Below are 21,085 nucleotides of genomic sequence, written 5' to 3' on the forward strand. Positions count from 1 at the left end.
GTGTCTCGTTAGGCTAAGAGGCAGTTGGGAGTGTATGCATGCGAGTGCTGGCGTGAGGGAACTCATCTGCATCATGGGGAGCCCAAGGCGGTCCAGGTGAAGGATAGTGTTTAAAATGAGGACGTCCAGGAGGTGAAGGCAAAATGAGTTGCACTGCTACAGATATTAGTTATTATTACACTCAACACACACACTCACATATTTATATACTTCTAATTACATTTGGATTAGTGCTCCACTTCAGAGAACAGCTGAAAAACACAATGCCACTTTCCATTATTATGAAAAATATTTGGATCCATATTTCAATGTCTGATGAATGGATGTTGTTAGAATGAATGCAGAAAATGAAGAATAAGGCTGTAGTTGGCAGATATTCACGAAGAGCAGTTTTTATAACTGAATGAGGCCCCATATCGAGCTGTACTCGTTGTCCCAAGACTTAATTTATCAAAGTATAACTGAGAGAAGTGGTCGCAACACTCAGCAGAAAGTTGTTGGAAAAAGAAGCAAACTCCAGTAATTCTTTATTATTGGTGCATTATAGTTCCATAGAAATGGTTGAATAAGATGAGCATGGCATGAACACCAACCCAGTTCAAAATGTGAGAAACCTGGGGTTTTGCAGTGCAGTAAAGTCTATAACAAATTCCATGCTTTGAAAGGGCCTAGTCAAAGTAAAACCAGAGTTTTGTGGCACAGTTTGAGAATTGTTTGGCTTGTAAAGAGCTATTCAGTCCACTGAAGGCTAGAAGTGATGCGTCAGTATTGACATGAGGAGGATGACTACTCAAGCTCTCAAATATTTTGTGTTGAATATGGACTTTTATCTGCTTGTCAGTATAAATAACTGCAGTGTTCATAATATAGGAAATAAAGAATAAATTCCAGGTGAGATGATATTAAAAGCAACAGATGCTATAGGCATCTAAAATAAAGAACAGTGCATGCAAAGTGGTAAATAAACACAAGCTTGTGAAAAGGACATTGACTGGAATCACCCTGTCCAGTCTCTCTTGGACAGCCCATACAACAGGGCTGGAAAGTGCTGGACTCCTGGCAACTTTTTAAATTGAGATTCTGATAGAATAATGCTTACTTCATAGTTTAATGTAGAACAGCTGACCAGACTTTTTCCTCCCTCTTCCAGGCTGTCACGGGTCATGAAACATTGGTAATCTGAGTGATCTGTTAGCAGTCTGTAGGACGCCATGTGGCAGTGTAAAGTGTTAAGACTGCTGTTGCAAAACAGTCTTTCCAGCTAGTCTCGACTAATTTTTGCGTTCTCAGCATTAAAATAAGCTTGTTTAAAGGTGCAATGTGAGAGACTTTGAACTTTAGCTTTAATAAAGGAGCAAACAACTATCTGCTATGTAAAGACAAAGTGGAGTAATGCCGTCTTCAGCAGATAATGAACTCAAATTCTTGGATTTGGCAGCAGGTCTGGTTGCACGTGCACGTTACTGCATGTGAGTCCCTCCCTTTGAAATTGTTGACCCTCCCTGTGTTTATAAGCAGACTGAGACTGACTTCCCACACTGCATTATAAAAGTAAAGTGCACACTGGAGCATTCAGCCCATTTCCCAGACACTGAAGAATTTAAAAACAGTATTAAAAAGAGTATTTTATTTATGTTATTTATCCAATTTCTGTCTGTGCACTCGTTTCATTTCAGTGAGAAATGAAATGATTGTGAGAGTTCCTGTTGCTGTTTTGCTGCTTCTTCTTCACTCATGTCTGTTCTGCTCTGGTCTTGGTGTGTCTGGTTCCACAAGGCGGCAATATTTGTGGCTGAAAAATGGAGGTTGCAGTTCTTCAATTGGCCACACATATTAGGGCTTGTATTAAGACTTCATGTTATGCATAAGAAAGGGTGTGGCTGCTTTGAGACACAGGTGGGTCCCATCACAGGACAGTCCACTGACCAGAGACATTTGCATGGCCTGCCACACTGAGTGTTAATGTTCTCTTCAAGAAATTGTATAGATAAGGTCACGCAGTGTTTCGTCCATCTTTAAATAAAAATACATGGTTTCTGCTCATGCATAGACTGGAGTAGACCTGGTCATCCACTGGTTAGCTTGACTATGTATAGAAACAGCCACACATAGAACGGAACAGATGCAACTGGAACAAAGCGATGAATGAAATGAAGATAGCGTTACACAAGTTGACAACAACCCTTTAAGGAGATTTTGTTATTTTAATATGCTAGCGTAATGGTCATTAGTGGATTGTTTTTGTTGGCGTCCATGTAGACAACCTTTCTGGTGGTAAATTAATGAATGTGGCTATTTGTTTCTGGTCCAAATGGTTGTGTTCTAGTGACATCCACTGGTTCTGACTGCAGAATCTTAAAGCAAGACAATTATCCTATAGGGATGTCCCATGTTTATGGTCAGAATATCAAGATACCGGTCTTAAGATCTTAAGAGTGTTTAAATGGTGACACACAGGCGTCATATCTCCTGTTTGTAGATGATACTGTCCCTTTAGCTTTGCATTTGCATAACATTTGATATCCTCTAAAGCCAGAAACTGTAGTTTTCTTCCTGGATCAAATCAGTTTGCTCTACAGTGTTGCGATGCTTATGCTTTATATTGTAAATACCTGAATGGAGTTCAAAGTACAGGAGCTGTTGCGGCTTCCCAGATGAAAAGAGACAGTTGATTTGACTTTTCTGATACAATAGTCAATACATTGTTATAACAGTTAGACCTGTATGCGGTATTTATATTCATAAGTTCAACTAGATTTTCCAATATCTTCATGTTTCTGCCTTTCGATTATGGGAAGGCATGTTTTATAGAAGAACAGGTTACAGACATTGTGAGTGAATAGCAAGCATTAGATTAAATAATCTGATTTTAATTTATCATTACAATGTATGTATGTTAAGTATTAACATTTTTAATACAGAAAATCTGCTTCTAAACCCATCCTGTAATATTTAGAATAAAATGTAGTAATTTGCTACAATATTCACAAAACACATTTTGTTATTCATGCCACATTTTTATCACATTACAGGCAGATTATGACCTTATCAGGTCTCATTATCCACAGTTATTACTGTTAGTTATCAGTTTTCCCAGCTGACCTTTGGGCAATTGGGGCAATGCAGGATTAGAGGGTGCTTTAGCTGCTCTGTTTCCCCTTTTACCACTACATCCCTGGAAAAGAGAACTGACACGAAAATGGAAGAATGGCAAGAGATCACTTGTCCTGCCCACGCTAATTTAATGTCACTTTCATCAGTTATTTTAATCACGAACACTGATAACTAATTATGTTTTCTGATTGATTTCCTGTTATCATCTTTCATAATCAGCTGCAATTTTCATCTTGTTTCATGCGATACACTCCTGAACACTTTCCATGCACAGACACACTCATCACCTTCCATGCACACCTCTGTCTGACAGCCACAAATGGCGAGGGCAGCATTATTGCCATCATAGACTCTTATAAAATGTAAAGGTCATCTCCTGTCTTGAAGGCACAAATTAATTTTCTTTTAGAGGTGTCTGGCACATCCCATCCTGTTGATGTGTTCATGTATCACATCATAACCTGTATTTTCCTTTGTACCATACACAGCCTTTAAACTCTAAATGTTGACCCGGAGAGGTGGGTTTTATGATCTTATGCTTGTACATAACTGATACGTCAAGGGTTGCTAAAACGGAGGGAGTCTGAAGATTTTTGGCAGCTTTGAGTGCAGAGTAAAGAGTCTGTTCAACGCCGTGTGGATGAGGTGGAGCAGAGTCGAGAATGGATGATTAAATGAACTGCTTGACCCAATGGGCAAGACTTGGGCATCAAATGAAATGAAAACTGTCAGAGGGAAAGTGTTATTTTAGGTATTTGTATTCCTGGTATATACAATAGCAGCCACAGCTCTGGGCTGCAGTATTTGTGATTTTAACTCACAAGTACAACACATCTTAATTTTAACCTGGTTTTCACTTTACTAGGCACACTTCTTTTGTTCCTTGGCTTGTTTTATTCATTGTTTTAAGAACAGGTCTCTGTTTTGGTGGATATAATTGAATGAGAACAGTCTGTTCCTGGGGCTGATTATTGAACATTGTACTTAACCTCTCAACAATCAGCCATATTGTGTGTTCACTACTAATAATCATCTTAGGCGTTTACCACTGATGTGATTGAGTGTCGTGCAGTGCCTTTTACTGAATTAACTTTACTACCTACTGGCCCTCATCTAGAAAATTCCTTAGCGTGCATCTTTGTTTCTAATCATATTTTGATCATTTTAGGTGAGGTGCTTCCAATCAGCCTAAACATGGATATAAATATGTTTCCACGGTAACTGCAGAGTCTAAACCATTTCTATTTAATCCTAAGATCCTATCTACTTTATTTCAACCCACACTTTTTTTTTTCCCCTTGCCGAGTCTCCTTGTTATTGCTTGAAGAGGCAGCTGTGTGTTGGGAGGGAGGTGTGGAGCGTGGGGAGGCATAAAGGAACAGGGGGAGGGTGATATGAGGTCTTGAGTAGGGCTGCGTGTGCCCTTATCAAAGTCTTGTCGCGCTCCTAGTGAGAAAGCGGTGGAGATGAAGCTCAGATGGTGGTGAATGCTCCCCATGTGGCCTTTTCATTTCCCCCTCTCCTCTTCTCCCTGTTTTCTCCTCCCCAACGGTCCGTGAGTAATGAGCCTTAGGCAAGGCTGGCTAATTGGACCTGACATCACACCATAACTTACTCTCCACGGCTCCTTCGGACAGTTTTTGACCTGCGTAGATATTCATGAGACACAAACACACACATTCAAACTTAACACATGAACACACGCATAAATGCTCGCTTAGTAGTAGTAGTATGTATAGTGTGTGCACATGCACGCACACTCACACAAACACCTTCTCGTGTTTCTGTGAGCCTGTCGGGCTCCGTGCTGCACTCGTGTGACTGTTAAACCTGTGAGTGTCGTAGCTTATCTATATTAAGTCTTAACATCCATACAAGACACCCAGAGAGGGCCAGGAGTGGGAATGAAGGAGATAAATGTCAGAGCTCTTAGCTTAGAGACAACACAACATGTATCAAGGCACAGGTACAATCACAAAGAGATAATTTGGTCAGCTAGTTTGCTGATCGACTTAGTGTGTTTGTTTTATACACCCACACTTGAGAGTAGGACAAGACCATAAAGGGGGACAACATTGTGTACTTTCAGGCTGCCTCCCCTGGAAGATGATTACAGTGTTGCTCCCACTTGTTCACACAAAAAGTGAAAGAAATGGTTGTGTGAAGATCGACAAAAGAAGGTTTTCAAATACCTTCTCACCTCTGCATCTGACCTGTCTCTGTATGGAGTAGTAGTGAATGCTGGATTGTCATTTTCAGAAAGTTACAGACATTGCTGGGTGAAGCTCTCACAATGCAATGTATGTGTGTGTGCAATAGAAATGGTCAGATAACCTTTGACCACATGACAAGCACTTCTGATGGAGTATACTGGCACCCGTAGGGGAGGTTTCTAATAAGACTAATGGTAATTAATGGTTTCCACATCCACATACATTGTTCAATGGCTCTTATCCAAGTTGTTGTCTCCTGACTAGATCCTCGCTTGTGTTGTATCTACTCACAGATGTATGGCCCTTTGGATAAAAACATCTGCTAAATGAAATTGTAAAAATTGTATGTACATGTCCACAAAGGTACGCGCCATGTAAATTTCATTATCTACCCATATCCACAAGGGTTCGTGTGGACTGTCCGCACTACAAGTGTGCCAGCTACGCATGTCCCAAGAAAACAAGCTGTGCTTAAAACAAACATTTGGTATGAGGACAGATTGTATGAGAACCTGCTCTGCCATCGACACATTTATAATTCATCATTTAAAGAGTTGTAATGGAAGTAGTTGCTGCCAGACTTTGGAGTTGCTTTAATTTGTACGTGCTTTCCATCGACGGAGCTCAGACACAGTGGGAAGATCTAAATTCTCCAGATATCCTGTGCTGTGTCCGCCCACTGTGCTCAACACACCTCAGGAATATGTACTGACACAGTACGACAACCTAGTCTGTACAACTGGTATATTCTGTAAAAATTACTTTGTATGTTTTTCTGTGTTCGACGAGGGACAATATAACCGTCTACACCTGCGCCACTCAAGCATGCGGCCCGCACGCTGTAATGGTGCGGCCCACGGCTTACTGTAAGCAGTAAATATGTTTTTTTCTACTTTTAATGAGGACAAAAAGTTTCTGATATGCTGACACCCACCCTGCAAGAAAGAGCGCTATCGCTATCGCAGGTCCTTCATCCCATCTGCTATAAGACTTTACAACATCAGCATCACTGGCTGATGTTAACATAAACTGGACTATATCATTACCACCCCAAACCATAAAATTTGCACAGACATTCTTGCACTGCACATCTTTGCACTTTTAAACTTTATTTTTATTTTTATTTTTTCTGTTAAAAATTTTGCCACCCTTGTATATATTGTAAATAAAACTGCTGTAACAATGTAAATTTCCCCTGGAGTGGGGAGAAATAAAGAACTTTATCTTATCTTTATCTTATCTTAAATATGTTTGACCTGCTGACAACAGGCAGGTAAGTGTTGCAATTGTGGGACTGTACCAGTTGGTGGCGGTAATGCAGCAAAAGGTTGTTTGCTAACCGCCAAAAAAAGGCTCAAAAGAAGACTAATCGAAGTGGAGTTCATGGCTGCCGCCGGTGAAGTTAAACGCAAGTTATGTGATGAACACAGGACATTTCAACAGTCATGGGAGGAAGAACTTGCTTTTGTGGAGGTAAATAACAAGCCAGTGTGCCTTCTTTGCCAGAAACAGTATATTCCAAAACGAACGAATCTGCAGCGCCACCATGACAGCTGTCAAAAAGACTTCAAAGTTGACTTTCCACCAGGCAGTAATATAAGAAAAGACAGAATATGCAGTCTCATTGGAAATCTTTGTGGTCAACAAACTGTTTTGACATTCAGCTGTAAAGAAAGTGACAGAATCACGGAGGCATCATTCAAAGTAGCGTGGACTGTATCAAGGAGTCGGCGGTCTTTCACTGAGGGACAGCTGATAAAAAGTGTTTTTTGGACTGCAGTGAGTCCCTTTTTGCCGAGTTTAAAAACAAAGCTGAGATCACCCGACAGATATCCAAACTACAGCTTTCAGATTCAACCCTCAGCAGACGTGTGGAAAACATTTCAGATGATTTGTTCATAAAATTGATCGACGATCTTCAGAAAACGCAGCTCTTCAGCCTGGCCATAGACGAGTCCACTGATGTGTCGGATACAGCGCAACTTATGATATGGGCTCGTTTTTTTAATGGTGACACATTCATGGAGGAAATGTTTGCTGTTTTGCCACTGACTGGCCAAACAAGAGGAGAGGACATTTGTTTGACAATCACTGACTTTTTCCGGGGACCAGGGACAGAGATTGATTTGGGGAAACTGGTGTCAGTTACTACTGATGGTGCACCGTCGATGGTTGGAAAAGAAAGAGGACTTGTTGCATTAATGAGAAAAGACGCATTTCCCGACTTTTTTTTTTTTTTTTTTGCCTACCATTGTATTCTTCACCAAGAACAGCTCTGCTGCAGACTCACAGGTGGTGAAGTGAAAACAACGATGGGTAAGGTGGTGAAAGTTGTTAACTACATTAGAGGCCACAGACAGTTCCGCACCTTAGTAGAAGAATATGACACACTCAATATGAAGACCTGACGCTGCACGCCGCAGTGCGATGGATGAGCAGAAGCATTGTACTGGAGAAGTTTGTGGATTTACTGCTGGTGATTCGAGCCTTCATTGCGCAGAGAAAGCATGCTGATCTGTATCATGTCAACGATGAGAAGTTTGCACTGGAAGCGGCTTTTCTGGTCGACACAACCAAGCACCTGAACTCCCTAAATTTGAAGCTCCAGGGAAACAACAAATTGCTGCCTGCCTTGGTGAATGATGTTTCTGCTTTCATGGAGAAACTCTTTCTTTATCAAGACCATGGTGACAATGACTTCACACACTTCCCAAACCTACGTTCACAGGTCAGTCAGTTGCACAGTGTCTCATTTAAACCTGCTATCTGTGTTCAGTATTTGGGTGAACTTGCCAGTGGCAACATCTACACTGCCACTATTTTGTTACTGAGACACTTCACAAAGTTTTTTTTTCTTATTTTAAATCCTGTGAATTTGACTTTGCTTGTCCATGCTAAGAAATGTGATACAATGTCCTGATTTCAACTGAGTGTAATTGTTTTAGCTTTGACCTCTTCTGTCAGGGCTGCCTATTGATGCACACTTTCTGTGAATAATGCACATCTATGTTTTTTTTAATTTCATTTGGTAATACATCATTGCTCAAAAAAATAGGTCACCTAAAGAGCTATGTTTGTATGTTTTACAATGGTTGGTTTTTGGCCACAGATGAACTTTTTTGTGATGTGCAAGATTTAATTTTTACTTTATTTTTTGGAGTAGTAGGCCAATTAATTTTTATAAGCAATCTCTTAATTTATTTTCTTTTTTTGGAATAAAGCCTACTTAGTTTTTTGATGTTCAAGCATTGCTTGAAAAATATTTTAAAAACAGTACTTTTGTTTGTTACAAAAAAGTGCTACTATGCAGTAAGTATGTATTTTGTTCATATTTTGTGAATAAAGCCCCATTTTGTAATTTGATATATATGACAATTTTTTAATGTCATGGCATTTGGCCTATTTGCTTTTACTGGAAATGCAGAAAACAGCCACAAATAGATCTATAAGGCCAAGTATAATATATTTTCAACAAAATCTTATTTTACTTTTACAAAAGCCTAATGATATTGTCTTTCTATTGTAGTGCATTTAAAATATTTTGTTATTGAATATTACCTTGATTATTTAAATGTCTTTTACATAATTCAGTCATATTATATTAGTACTTTTAGGTTGCGGCCCACACAAACAGAGATATTTTTCTATGTGGCCCATGAGCAACGGTAAGTTGAGTAGCCCTGATCTACACAGACCAGCGTTGTGCTACTGTAGTATGAACAGAGTCGTGTCTGTTTATCTGCCTGTGCACATGGATGTGCAACACATGAATTGGTCTAGACCAAGTGGCAACCTCCAGGGTGGAGAAATTGCAGTTTCTCGAGTAGCCACTTGAGGCTGAATGACAAATGAGTATTTCCAATCTCCAGAAAACCTCCATGGTAAGATGAACAACAACTTTCCAGCCTGGTACGAAAATTGGTTCTGGTGTCTGTAGCTGATTTCTCACACTGACTCTCACCTTTAGAACTGCTCTTCAGTCAACCTATCTGTGATGTCATGGAGAGTTAGTTCATCTGTATGGTCCAGGTTGAAACATCACAATGTATTGCCATAATCATGCTGTTTAATTTTGTCTGGAGAAAACTGATGACTTTAGTGGTGCTCTGAATTTTAATGTAGCAACATCAGCACATCAAAAATTTTTGCTTTTCCATTGTAATATCTTAACATCAAACAGATGGGTGAACAGTCAGTTGATCAGATTTTTGCAGTTGCAGCACTGATTTTACCTTAACAGACTTTTTCACAGCTGCAAAACTAACGACATTCTCCACAGCCTCAAATGTATGTTGTGTTTCTGTTAATAAGCTAATGGTAGCATGCTAGCACATTAAATTATGTTTGAATCTTGGCATGCTGATATCAGCATTTAGCTCAAAGCACTGCTGTGCCTTTTTCACCCTGTTTGTCAGTTTGCATCTTATATAATTTGAAAGGCAATATGTGGATGCAGACGTTAGACAGAATGAGATGCGTGTTTTATGAATAGCCACTAAATGCTGTGAAAGTGGTTCGGTGCCACAAACATGGAGACAGCGGTGGATCACAAGTGAAATGGCCTCACTCTTCAGTCAGTTCATATGCGGGCGTGAGGTAACAAAAGTGTTCAGCTTGCAGCAAAGAGGGCAGAGTTGTTGTGACAGGCTGTGTGGAGGCCTGACGTTTATTTGAATGAACCTGAGACATGTGCTGGGAGCTGACTGTGGATGTGGAGATGAAGTTCTTCTAAAACAGATTCTCTCATCTATATTACCTCTTAATGGCTCCTGATTTATTCTGTAGTAAGTGTGAATGATCCACCGCAGTGCTTTGATGCACACCATCCCAGCTGTTGTGATATTTCCAACCCAAATCATTACAATTAAAGAATGATTACTGAGGAATATTTTGGAAACTGTTTGGCAATCACAGTTTTTCCCCTTTTCCTGATGAAGCCAACCACTGACATCATGAAGTAGCAATATGACACGTGTCCTCAGTGTCAGTGAAACTTAAATCAAGATGACCGGTTGATTCTGTGAAGAAATTTAAGTCATGCTTTTTCTGAAGTGGTCTTTTGCACTTGTGAGCCGCACACTATTGCTAAACGAGAAGTTACACCTATAGAGGCAAACAAAAACACAATTTTCAGCTGTCGTGAAGTTCTTGTGTTTATACTTGTTTCTGATGGCCACCCTGGAAAGCAGAGTGACCACCACATGGAGTGCGAAAGAGCAGTGTTCCTAAAATGTGGGGAAAGGCAGAAGGTTGTGTCTATTAAATATTAAAGGGGCACACTGTGAAGGTTGTACTGTAGTGTTAAAGTCTTCAGTCATTGATTAAACCTCTAAAAACTCATCTCTGTGTATTAAAGTTACATATTTCAAATAAAAACAAACCCTCCCTACCTTAAAATTGCTTAGATGTATCTCTATACGCTGCCTTTAGAATGTGCACAACTATTAAGTCCCAGCTTCTGCCCCTCTGCTATTTGCTGCAGCTCGAGCACACCAGCTCACATACAGCTCTACTCAAACACTAATTGTAATATGGAAGTAATTCTGTTATTCATGTCTGAACTATTCCAAAGAAAAATAATGATAGAGAAGTCTCAGTCCACAAGCTGAGATGGTTGTTTCTTTTGGTTTATTACATATAAACAGAACTCAGAATCCTTGTTTTTGAGACCGCCATTGGTACACTCTAGTCTCAAGGGGGAAAAGTTTATCCATGGTGTTGACAACTGATTTTGTCCATGGAGTGTCCTCCACATATAAAAGGCAACACATGGACATGTTAACAAGGTACAAACTGTCTTTCACAATGGTGTGACTTACCTCACCTCATTAACCAATATGATTTTAATACATTTGAAAATGATGAATAGCTTCAGAATTTGTCTATTTAAAGTGAGCTCAGTATCCGTGATTGATCCACATTCATGTTAGAATAAAGTATTTTGCTGTTATTACCAGCAAAATGATTGGTCTTCTCCAAAATATATACATAGAAAACAGGAGATGGACTCCTACTAAGGAGGCAGACAAGCTGACAGAATCTAAAGCTGTCATGTGGTTGTCACATATTTACTTCATTTTGGATTGCAGTCCCTCACATTGCTGAAAATGGTAATCACATTATTGTAACCTTTTGCAAAAAATTGTTTACTGTCCAGCTAACACTGCCCTGTCAGCAAACTGACATTTTATTGGACTAAAAATGTATTTTTTTATTCATTTGTTTTTTTATTTGGCATTGTAATATCAAAATAAGAGAGTGTGGCAGGCAGCCTAAACCAGTTTTTAAAAAATGGGATTGCCATTTTTCCCCCTACAGATAAAAGCTTGTCATCAAAACTGTTCAAAATATACAGTCATTGCATAAAAGTCGACGCACAGCAGCTTCAACAGCAAAGCACTGAAAGCTTCTTTAACCACAATCTGCTGGGTTTTGTGCTTCCTGGTAACTACAGATGGATATATTGTCATAAAAAACATCACATCAGCTTTACAATAGTCAGAAACAGTAATTAGCATATTTTATTTGATGTTTGTAAAAAGTGAGAAGTTCTTCTCTTTATGAGGTTCATTAAGATAAACTTAGATTTGCTCTTTGATTAAATCAGTAGATTTTAATTGAAAATGGTTTATGCATTTGCTTTAATTTCTTTGCTTTAACTAAGGATGAAGGGATCAGATACAGTGATCTTTGGGACTCAGGACTGAGATGTTGGTGTCTGTTATAAAGAAAAAACAGTGGTGAGTTTTTATGGAAGGAGTTGTTTGGTTGTTTCTGTGTTCAGCAAATGATAAGAAGCCATGTCTATGCGGAGAATCATAAGACGCTGAAGCATCACAGTGTATACTCTGCATTACACAAAAAGCCTCTCCATGATGTCTGTGACCTCCCAGTGCCTGACTGTTACAACTATTGATTCGTAGAGCAGAGAGTAAATCACTGATATGAGCAGTAAATCTCTGTAAAAATGCTTTTCAGCTGCGAATCCTAAATGTACACACAACTGGTGTCTGCAAGAATAGTGAGACTTAACTACAGTCTGTACATGAGGTTGGAGCTAATGGGCAGTGAAGGGCAGGTCAGAAAGCAAGTGTGTGTGAGTGGATGTGTGAGGCGTCCTGGTGACTTTGTTCTGTTCGTGCTTGAGGAAATTTGATCTGTATTGAGCACCAGCAATGCAGTCCATTCTTCCATCAGAAAAGGGTATCTAATGAGTGCGACGGGGGCCATCACATAGCCATTGATTTCTGCTGTGTTGGCTTCAGAGCCGCAATCAAGACAGCAAAGAGGAAAGCCGTGAAGAAGACGCCTACGGCAGCATCTGCTGCTCCAGACTGCCGAGAAGCAAGAAAGGAGGCAGCGAGTTTTGGTTTAGACGAGGAGAAAGAGGCAAGAGTGGGGGTGGCTTCTGCTCCTGGTGATAAAAGTGCATCTCCTGTGGCCTTCATCAGTGCAAGCGGCTGACACCTGATTGAATAATGAGCTCGTTTGTTGGTGTTTGTTGGTGCTTGGTGCCTGCGCTGGCTGCCTGAGCTTGTGGCAGTTTATACGTGTGTTTGCATATTTGCAAGTATCTACAGCACAAAACGATACGGAGGTAGTTTTTCGCCTGGGCTTGTTTGCATAGCGGTTTTTCTTTCTTTGTGCATGTGAGTGTGCTCGGTTTGCTGTGTAAAAGCTCACTACTCTGAAGGATTTCCAAGCACAGCTCAGCCATGGTCATCTCTATAGCGACTCTGTTCCTGTCAGAACTCCACGATACGCTGAGTATAATTAAACTGTGGCATCTAGGAGGGGGGAAATTCAAGTGTTTTTAAATGAAACTAAATGTTCTAATTACATCTTATGCTTTTAATTACAACAGGGGGGATTTAATTAGTGGGAGAGGTGTCCCAGTCTGTGCCATCCAGAGGGAATGCTCTGTATAACTTGAAAGCAATTTGTTCCTGCTCTTCCTTCATTCCTCAACCCTGAAACAACTCTGATAGCGCAATGAAATTAATGTTTGGAATAAATGTTGGTGGAATTTAATAAAGGCGACCCCTCTCTCATTCCACCTTTTCTCTCTGTCGTCATCCATTTCTCTTTCTCACGCACACTTCATTTATATCGCTTCGCCACATCTGCCACCGTAGCGCACACACACCTTCCACTTCTCTCTCGGTCAATACGTCAAAATGTGACATTAGGTTTGTGGATGCCTGCTTCACTTCACAGATTAGCCTCTTTGCTGTGTGAAAACGACAAGGCATTGTTCAGCATTTTTTTTTAGCCTCGGGTGAAGATGAGTTTGGAGTTCAATTTTCATAAGCGCCAAACCCTGACATCTCACAGAGCTGTGAATGAGCAATAGCAGCCAATGGGGATTTGCCAGGCAATGAGGGGCTGCAGTCTGCTCAGTGCAGTGTTGCCTATTTACAAAAAAAAATAAATAAAAAAAATAAAAAAAGCTTGCTTGCTCGTTTATTGAGACCTTTGAAGTGAGATATAGTGGCTCATCAAATATGAATGCTGTACTCCTGCTGCAGTAGAATTGCATTTGTCATTAGGAAATTAAAGTTAATTTACAGCTTGCTCATTTGCTCTGCTGGGATGTGACACTGGGATTTGCTCCAGGAGAACTGATCAACTGGCAAACATCTTGAATAGGGAAGAGAAAAGAAACAAAAGATACTCAGCACATGGCTGCAGGGCGTAACAGGAGCACACAGCAAAGAAAATGTTCTTGTTGTCTTAATGTAATTACTTGACTGAATATTCTGCCCTCAGCTAAAGCTATCAGGGCTGAGTTCACTTCAGTCACTCTACATTATTCATTCATTCATCATTTCACGGTCCAGAGTTAGGCTAAATAAACCTGATTTTAAAAAATGTATCATCACCTCATAGCAGGAGTGGAGAAATTAAATCCAAGAATTCGTGTACTGTACAAACCTCCTCTGGTGACATTTTTGTGCAAATGCTCCATAACAAAACAAAAATCCGAAGACTGAAGTCAGTAAATGGATTACCGCCTCAGAGAGGAAATGCAAAATAGCTGCAAACCCCAATATTCACTGGTTTAACAGTCCTTTCTCACTTTGCTTCCATAATTTTTAACACATTTTGCAAAGTGTTACTTCATAATGATCAGCACTTGCCTCTGTTTCTTGCATCGCACAATTGCCAGATGATTATATAACAATGCTATGTGTAGGTTCTTGACATTAATACACCGCCGTGAAAGAAGTGGCAACGAGACAAACAGTAAACAAAAAGTAATGATAGCAAATGAAAAGCAATCAGAATTTACTGTGAATGCTGCTGTGATGTGTGTTAGCCAATATGTTGTCATGTTTCATAATTTCCCTCTGGTTGACTAAACAACACATTAAATCTACTGGGGACCAGATGGTGACCAGATAAGGTGTCTGATATCTCTGGCTGTCCTCTGTCTTGACAGGAGTATTTGTTCAAGTGTGATCTTTTATTATTTTGGAGGGTTGTGCACTGGACTTTTGATACCATATTTCTTTTTTTTTTGCCCTGCCACAGACAGCTTTGACAAGTTTTTTTTTTCTCCTCTAAAGTCTTGTTCCAGACCAAGTCAACCTTCTCTCCATCAAAAAATTTATGAACCTTGACTGCTCTATCAAAGAAAGCTGGCTGATGCTCTGTCTTTGGTTGCCACTCCAGCTAAAAATGGTACTTTGCGATTAAAATGATGTATCCTTGGCCTTCATCCCATTTTCCCTATAAAGAATCAAGATGTTCTCTACAGGGTTACAAGGAGTGCCTGCGGTGTCAGCTAATTCATCAGATGCTGTAGCTGTGATGACTAAAAATGTCGCCTTGAATTTTCTGGCTTTCTCCCCCCTACTTTACCCCTTTCAGCACGTTATGGCACCAGAAGCCCCAGCTAATGAGCAATTCAATGCCCCGTGTGCAGTGTGCTGCGCAAAACAACAATAATGGAGTAAAAAATGTGAAAACATAGAGAAAGAAAAAAAAACCAGTGATGCCTGAAGCTGTGAAAATGTAAGTTAAGTGCTGACCTTGGTGGCCTAATGGCTCTAAATAGCATCTGAATGTCAGTGTGGTCCAGAGAAGGGCAGCTCCTGCCCAAGGGTAATGGGTAAAGCAGTGCTTTCAAGTTGTGAAAAGGGGGACAAGGCAGTGGGAGGGCGTTGTTAGATGGATTAGGATGGATGGGGCTAACTGGTGGGTGCAGGGCGGTGCTGAACCACTGCTCTCCTTCTCCATGAGAGGCACTGCATCACCATCCAGCCTCAGAGAGCCAGCAGAGGGACAGAAATTCCCTCAGCGAATGTAAAATGTCACATACGACCAATGTTATCATGTAATCTTCTTCTCTTCGGTGCAGGGTTTATGTCATATGTGTGCATTGTTTTTGTGTGTATGTGGTCAGAAAACTGTTTTTTTAAAAAGGACAGAGAAAGAGAAATACAGTTAATGTTTTTTGGCTATGATTTCAAATGAGGCACAAAATCACCCATTCCATCCAACCTCTCACAGTGTCTCTCTGTGTACAGTGCCAGAGATAGGCAGTTTACAACTGGCGAGTTGTTCTCTTTTCTGGCTACATTTGCAATCCTTCAAAGCTCCCTATGAGTCTAGAAAAGAACACAATGTGCACAGTTAGCAAACCATGCCCACTGGTTTAACTTCTTCACCTTAATCTTGTTGGATGTCAACACCAATTGCATAAACTGTCACCTGTGACTCCTGTAGCTGACTCCGCCGACTGTACATGTTGATCGTTTGGCATGTTGAACTTCATGTGTGCAATGATCCTCAATGCTCACAGAAATGCTCTCAAGAATGGGTCCTTGATTTCATACAGAGATAGAAAAAGCAACCTCTTTATTTTTATGAATGTCGTCAACCAAACAAGGTCTTGGTTGGCTGAAATCATAGCTACTGCTTGACCAAGTGATCAGTAGTTTGGGAAACAAATCTGCATGTTATCTCTAGATTATCTAAATCAGAGTGCACTCTACCTGCTAGACTCATTAGTTTAATTTCATTTTAAATAAGTATTAAAACCTAGTAGCAGAAGGACTATTCAGAAATCTAAGACAGACGAGTCTTAAAAAGGACAAATTATGGACCCTGTTGTGATTTACTCTCCAGCAATGCAGTTTACAAATTGGTTTATACAGAACCATGAAGGCACTTCTTTACTGTGCACCACCATCTGCTCAGCTATGACTCTGCTGCATGTGCTGCAGAGAGTGCTGTCAGCGTTGTAAACAATGGAGATGGAGCATTTTCTGCTGGACAAACTATGTGATGACACTGTTTCTAAGTTACCCCACACGTCTTTCTGCCTCATGCTCATTAAGTGTGAGGTTCCTAAAAAGACACAAACTTCCCTCTTTCCCCATTTCATTGCTGTTTTTCACTGAGCAGCCTACCTGTTTTAATGAGCCTTTGGGTGACGAGGTAGTGCTTAAGGTGGCTTGAGAGGCAGTCGGGGCTCGGAGACGAGTTCCCGAAGTACCTTTTAATTGAGCAATTTTTATTTGTCGCTCCGCAAACAGGCCTCCGGGGTAAAAGGTCTACTACTCAGGGTTTGAGAGCGGATTCTATGCTCCGCTGGTGTAGATGATCACACTGGAAGTGTTATAAAGCCTCTCGATGTGAAATCTTAATCAAAATGAAGGCTCACAAGATCAGTAAAACTCAATGAGGTGGAGGCCTGATGTGATTCACACTCAGTAATCCATCTCATTTTCTCTCACATGAGGCAATAAAAGCAAGCATTTATTCACCAGCGATGTCTTTTTATTCATCAATAAAGAGCTTGAGTGGGACATGGAAATGAAGTGAGCTACACTCATTGACAGAAATTGAGTGGGGTGTGGATGAGAGGGCGACAGGTGCAGGGTTCGAGTGCCATTGTGCCCGAGCCTCTTAATATACCTAATAGACTTCATCACAAATAGCATCTAGAACAGTGATGCGTGCACAGTTTCAGTCGCTTAATGAGCAAAAGACAATCAGATTTTGAGTGGGGTTGCTGCAGACGTACATGAAAGGAGATTTGTTTGAAGTGTGTGTGGGTGTTCGATGCTGGAGTCAGTTTTTGTTGGGTATTTCTGCTCCACTGTGCAGTAGGCTTGGTAGTATTTAGGACATTGATGAAAAGGGATGGGACAAAACGTGGCTTTTTCCTATCTGAAGGCATTGTCTGTGTCATTGGGCTTTCAAAGTGTTTTATCAGCAGCGCACAAAATAGTTGTGTGAAATTTGCTGTGCAGGCTTCACTGAATTGGCAGTAGAAGAAGTCTTTTCTTCTCAAGATGTCTAGCTCAGGGGCGAGGAATTTTCACCATCCGTACTTTGCTTGCTATGTATTTCTTATTTAAATGAAAGAAGCCTATTGATGTGGATCTCATTGGGCCTTCGGTCACAGAGGGGTTATTTCATGCTTTCTATCTTTTCTCTGATACTAGGCGACTTTGAAGTGTGATATTAGTATGTAAATCTCCTGCCTGGGTCTAAGTTTACGTCACATATTTTCTCGTCGTAAATGGTTATATTATCGCTTAGCTGATCACTTTGGTACTGTGTTGAAATACAGTGAATATAGTTCAGTTATTGGCTAAGACTAAGGAAAAGACAATAAGGAAACACACTTATTCCTTTTAGATTAGATGAGTTGATAGTACGCTCACATCTGTCCAGTGAGTATAAAAGTAATGCCAGTTGAGCTAGCTTAGCTTTGCAGAAAGACTGAAAGGTATCAGAATCTACCTGCAGCACTACAGTGGTCAAGGATCCAGAATGTGACTATTTTTAAAAATCTGTCAAATGCGACTTAACATCTTTATCGGCCGCACTGGTGCACCTGACATTTCTGTTGGTGTCTCGTTCAGGTAGATGAAATCTTTCAAACTGAGATAAATCTTACATTAGAATTTTGTATTTCCCTCCTTTTGTGAACAGTTTTTGGCCACAGACCTGAGCTGCGTGTGCTGTAGTAGTAGTGGTGACTAGAGGCTTCTCTGTGCAACAGAACATCAGTAAATTGTAGCTTCAGAAAACAACCGGCTTTACACACTCCTCTAAACTGCATTTAGAATTCTTTGCATGCACATCAGTCACGCCACACCACCCACAACCACAAGTAAATCCTCATCTTGCGTGAAACAGATATGACATTAACATTATACACTGATGTAATTGCAAAGAGTGCAAAAAGCACAGCTGGGAACAGGGCTTTTGTTGTTGCAGCATCGATGCTCTGAACTCAAACTTTAAAAAAGAAAAATGTCTCCAAGAGACTCGTCCTGTGTTGTGACAGGAGCGTTGTTGGCAGAGCAGCCTGTTCTCCCCACAGCAGCATTAGCGGTATCATGTTAAGATGTGTGAGTAACACACCGAGTCACCTCACGTGTTGTCAGAACAGATTTTTTCCATTTGCTGTGTCATTGCATGCAATGTAGACACAATGGATGACACCCTCCCCCCTGACATTAACCCTGAAACGACTTGCAAAAAGCTTAAAATGTACTAAATGGGCCAGAAGTAGTGCGTTACTTGTGTGTTATGCAAATCTATGATATCATGTTAACAATTTTTAGGACTTTATTATACTGACGATCCATCATCTATGCCTTTAGTATAGGCTGACAAATGTGCAGTTTAGTCCTGTATTTAAACATCACACTTGCCTCTCTCATGACAGGTTTTCCATGCCACCTTCAAACAGCTTCTAACACTGTGTGTGGATGTGGTGAAACAATATGCCACATGAGCTATTTTCTCCTTGTATAACCTGACAAAAACCAGGCTTGCTCTTTCCCATATTCCCACTCTTTATGCCAAGCTAACTAACTGTCTCCTGATTTTAGCTTCATATTTGACATTAATATGTCACATCCATTCCTATAGTTTTAGAAACTTGCTGTTGCGTTCCTCACATCTTATTATATGGGAGTAAAAGCAGAAGTATAGAGGATGTAAAGACTGACAAGGACAGGTAGTAATTTTCCAGTGGTTGAGCTTGTTCCCTACCAGGTGACAGTTGAATAGTGTTTCCCTGCAGAGGGACTGATGACTTAAGCATTCAAGTAAAATGCTGAACTGTCTGGCTCATCATAGATATGAACTTGGATAAAATGCTTGCAAGAAAGGTGTTTTTTTGGTGAAACATATTAGGCTGGAAATGCTTCTGGTCAAACAGCATTCCTCCATCTGAATGCTGCATTTTTTTAAACTGAAAATAAAAGGACAGCAATACAGTCTTGTAGTGGAGCACTAAGGCCGATAACACAGCTCTGTGCTGTAAGCTCCCTTATTTACGGTCTTTCTTTATTACTCCCAATCAATCTCTGCATAGCCATTTTCTGTCTGAAAATCAATGCTCCGATTGTATTTGCTTTTCTTTTTTTTTAACCTTGGCTAATTTCATTGCTCAAAATAAAACTCCTAAACACCATCCATCTTGAAATGTCACTTCGTTTTGTGGGGAGGTGGTGGGCATGCAGGAGATGGAGCCATGCTTCTGTCAACATAACTCAGCCACACTTAGCCCAGTGGCGTCATGGTTTGCCATTGAACTGTGGCATTTCAAGGGCCTGATCAGAGAAGAGAAAGAGTTGGTGAACATATGACGGACGCAGGGGGAGGACGACCTGCTGATTTGTGGAAGGAACAGCCCCCGGGACATCTCTTAACATCAGTGCTTTAGGGAGAGACAGCACAGTTACCGCAAGGACAAGGTTAGCTGGCATGTGTTTGTCCTCAGCCAGACTCCTGACAGGTTCAGGTAGGAGTGGGTGGATGTGGGTGCAGCGCTCTGATAAGGAGCAGCTCATTTCAGATTCAACGTGACAGCCGTGATTGGATTTACACATTACAAGGTAAACACAAGAGAAGGACTGTAAATCCCAGACTAGAAATCTGTGTGTGAATGTGAAAATATGTGCTGCTTGTGGGTTTGAGTGTGTGTGTGTGTGTGTGTGTGTGTGTGTGTGTGTGTGTGTGTGTGTGTGTGTGTGTGTGTGTGTGTGTGTGTGTGTGTGTGTGTGTGTGTGTGTGTGTCCGAAAAAGGAAAATTGTGCTAAGATTGCCCCTCTTTCATACGGTCTGCCTTTGAAGGAGAGCAGTTGAGGTTGATAGATGTGGGATCATTTTTATTTGTAGTTTCTCCTGTGGAACACAGTCTAAAGCTGTGACCAAAATCACTTGCTATTTACTATACAGTGGGCTATATTTACCATCGGCTATTTCATCTGGGCGTTTAAGTCTGAGTGGGAAATTTATGCTCTGCTTTCCTCTAAGGTTTCAACAATTGATTGAAAAAGCAGTGGCCATAGTATGTACACCATTTTCTGCTACAAAATACTATGCATTTCAAATTGATGCTTTATAGAGAGAAAAATAATGTTTGTTGGTTTCTACAATAGTGGTAGATATTCTTAATTTTATCTCTACTTACAAATAATCTTCATTGTCTTGTCTTTTACTCATGTTCAATTCCAGCATCTTTTCAGCTGTTAACTATAATTACATTAATGAAAAAAATATTTCAGTGCCTTGGTCAGCTCTAAGTTGTTCCTGGAGGTATTTTTTAAAAGTAAGGGGTACAAAATGAGGATTTTGACTAGCAAATAAGACACACTCCTGACTTGAAATTAAATCCTTGACTAACGATGCAAAATGATCCCAAATTGTTGGCAGTAAATGGGCAAACAAGGTGATCACCATCAGATCTTTGTATCTGTATTTAGTTTGAAAAATTAACCTGA

General features: G+C 40.4%; 1 protein-coding gene across 5 annotated transcripts in view; it reads left to right on the forward strand.

Moving 5' to 3' along the window:
* drp2 (dystrophin related protein 2) overlaps window positions 1-21,085 on the forward strand; it is a 182,836-nt gene that overhangs the window by 25,255 nt on the left and 136,496 nt on the right. For 2 of the 5 annotated variants that reach the window (XM_035949728.2, XM_035949729.2), the window contains exon 1: window positions 6,692-8,055. The exons of 1 other annotated variant lie outside the window; for it this stretch is intronic. In XM_035949728.2, the coding sequence (XP_035805621.2) occupies window positions 7,759-8,055 (297 nt within the window). In that variant the 5' untranslated portion in view covers window positions 6,692-7,758. Of the gene's footprint in view, window positions 1-6,688; window positions 8,056-21,085 lie in introns of those variants that run through there. 2 more of the 5 variants (XM_055016641.1, XM_023273741.3) reach the window with 2 other exon arrangements.

Source organism: Amphiprion ocellaris, chromosome 13 (assembly GCF_022539595.1).
Source record: "Amphiprion ocellaris isolate individual 3 ecotype Okinawa chromosome 13, ASM2253959v1, whole genome shotgun sequence".
NCBI lineage: Eukaryota > Metazoa > Chordata > Actinopteri > Pomacentridae > Amphiprion > Amphiprion ocellaris.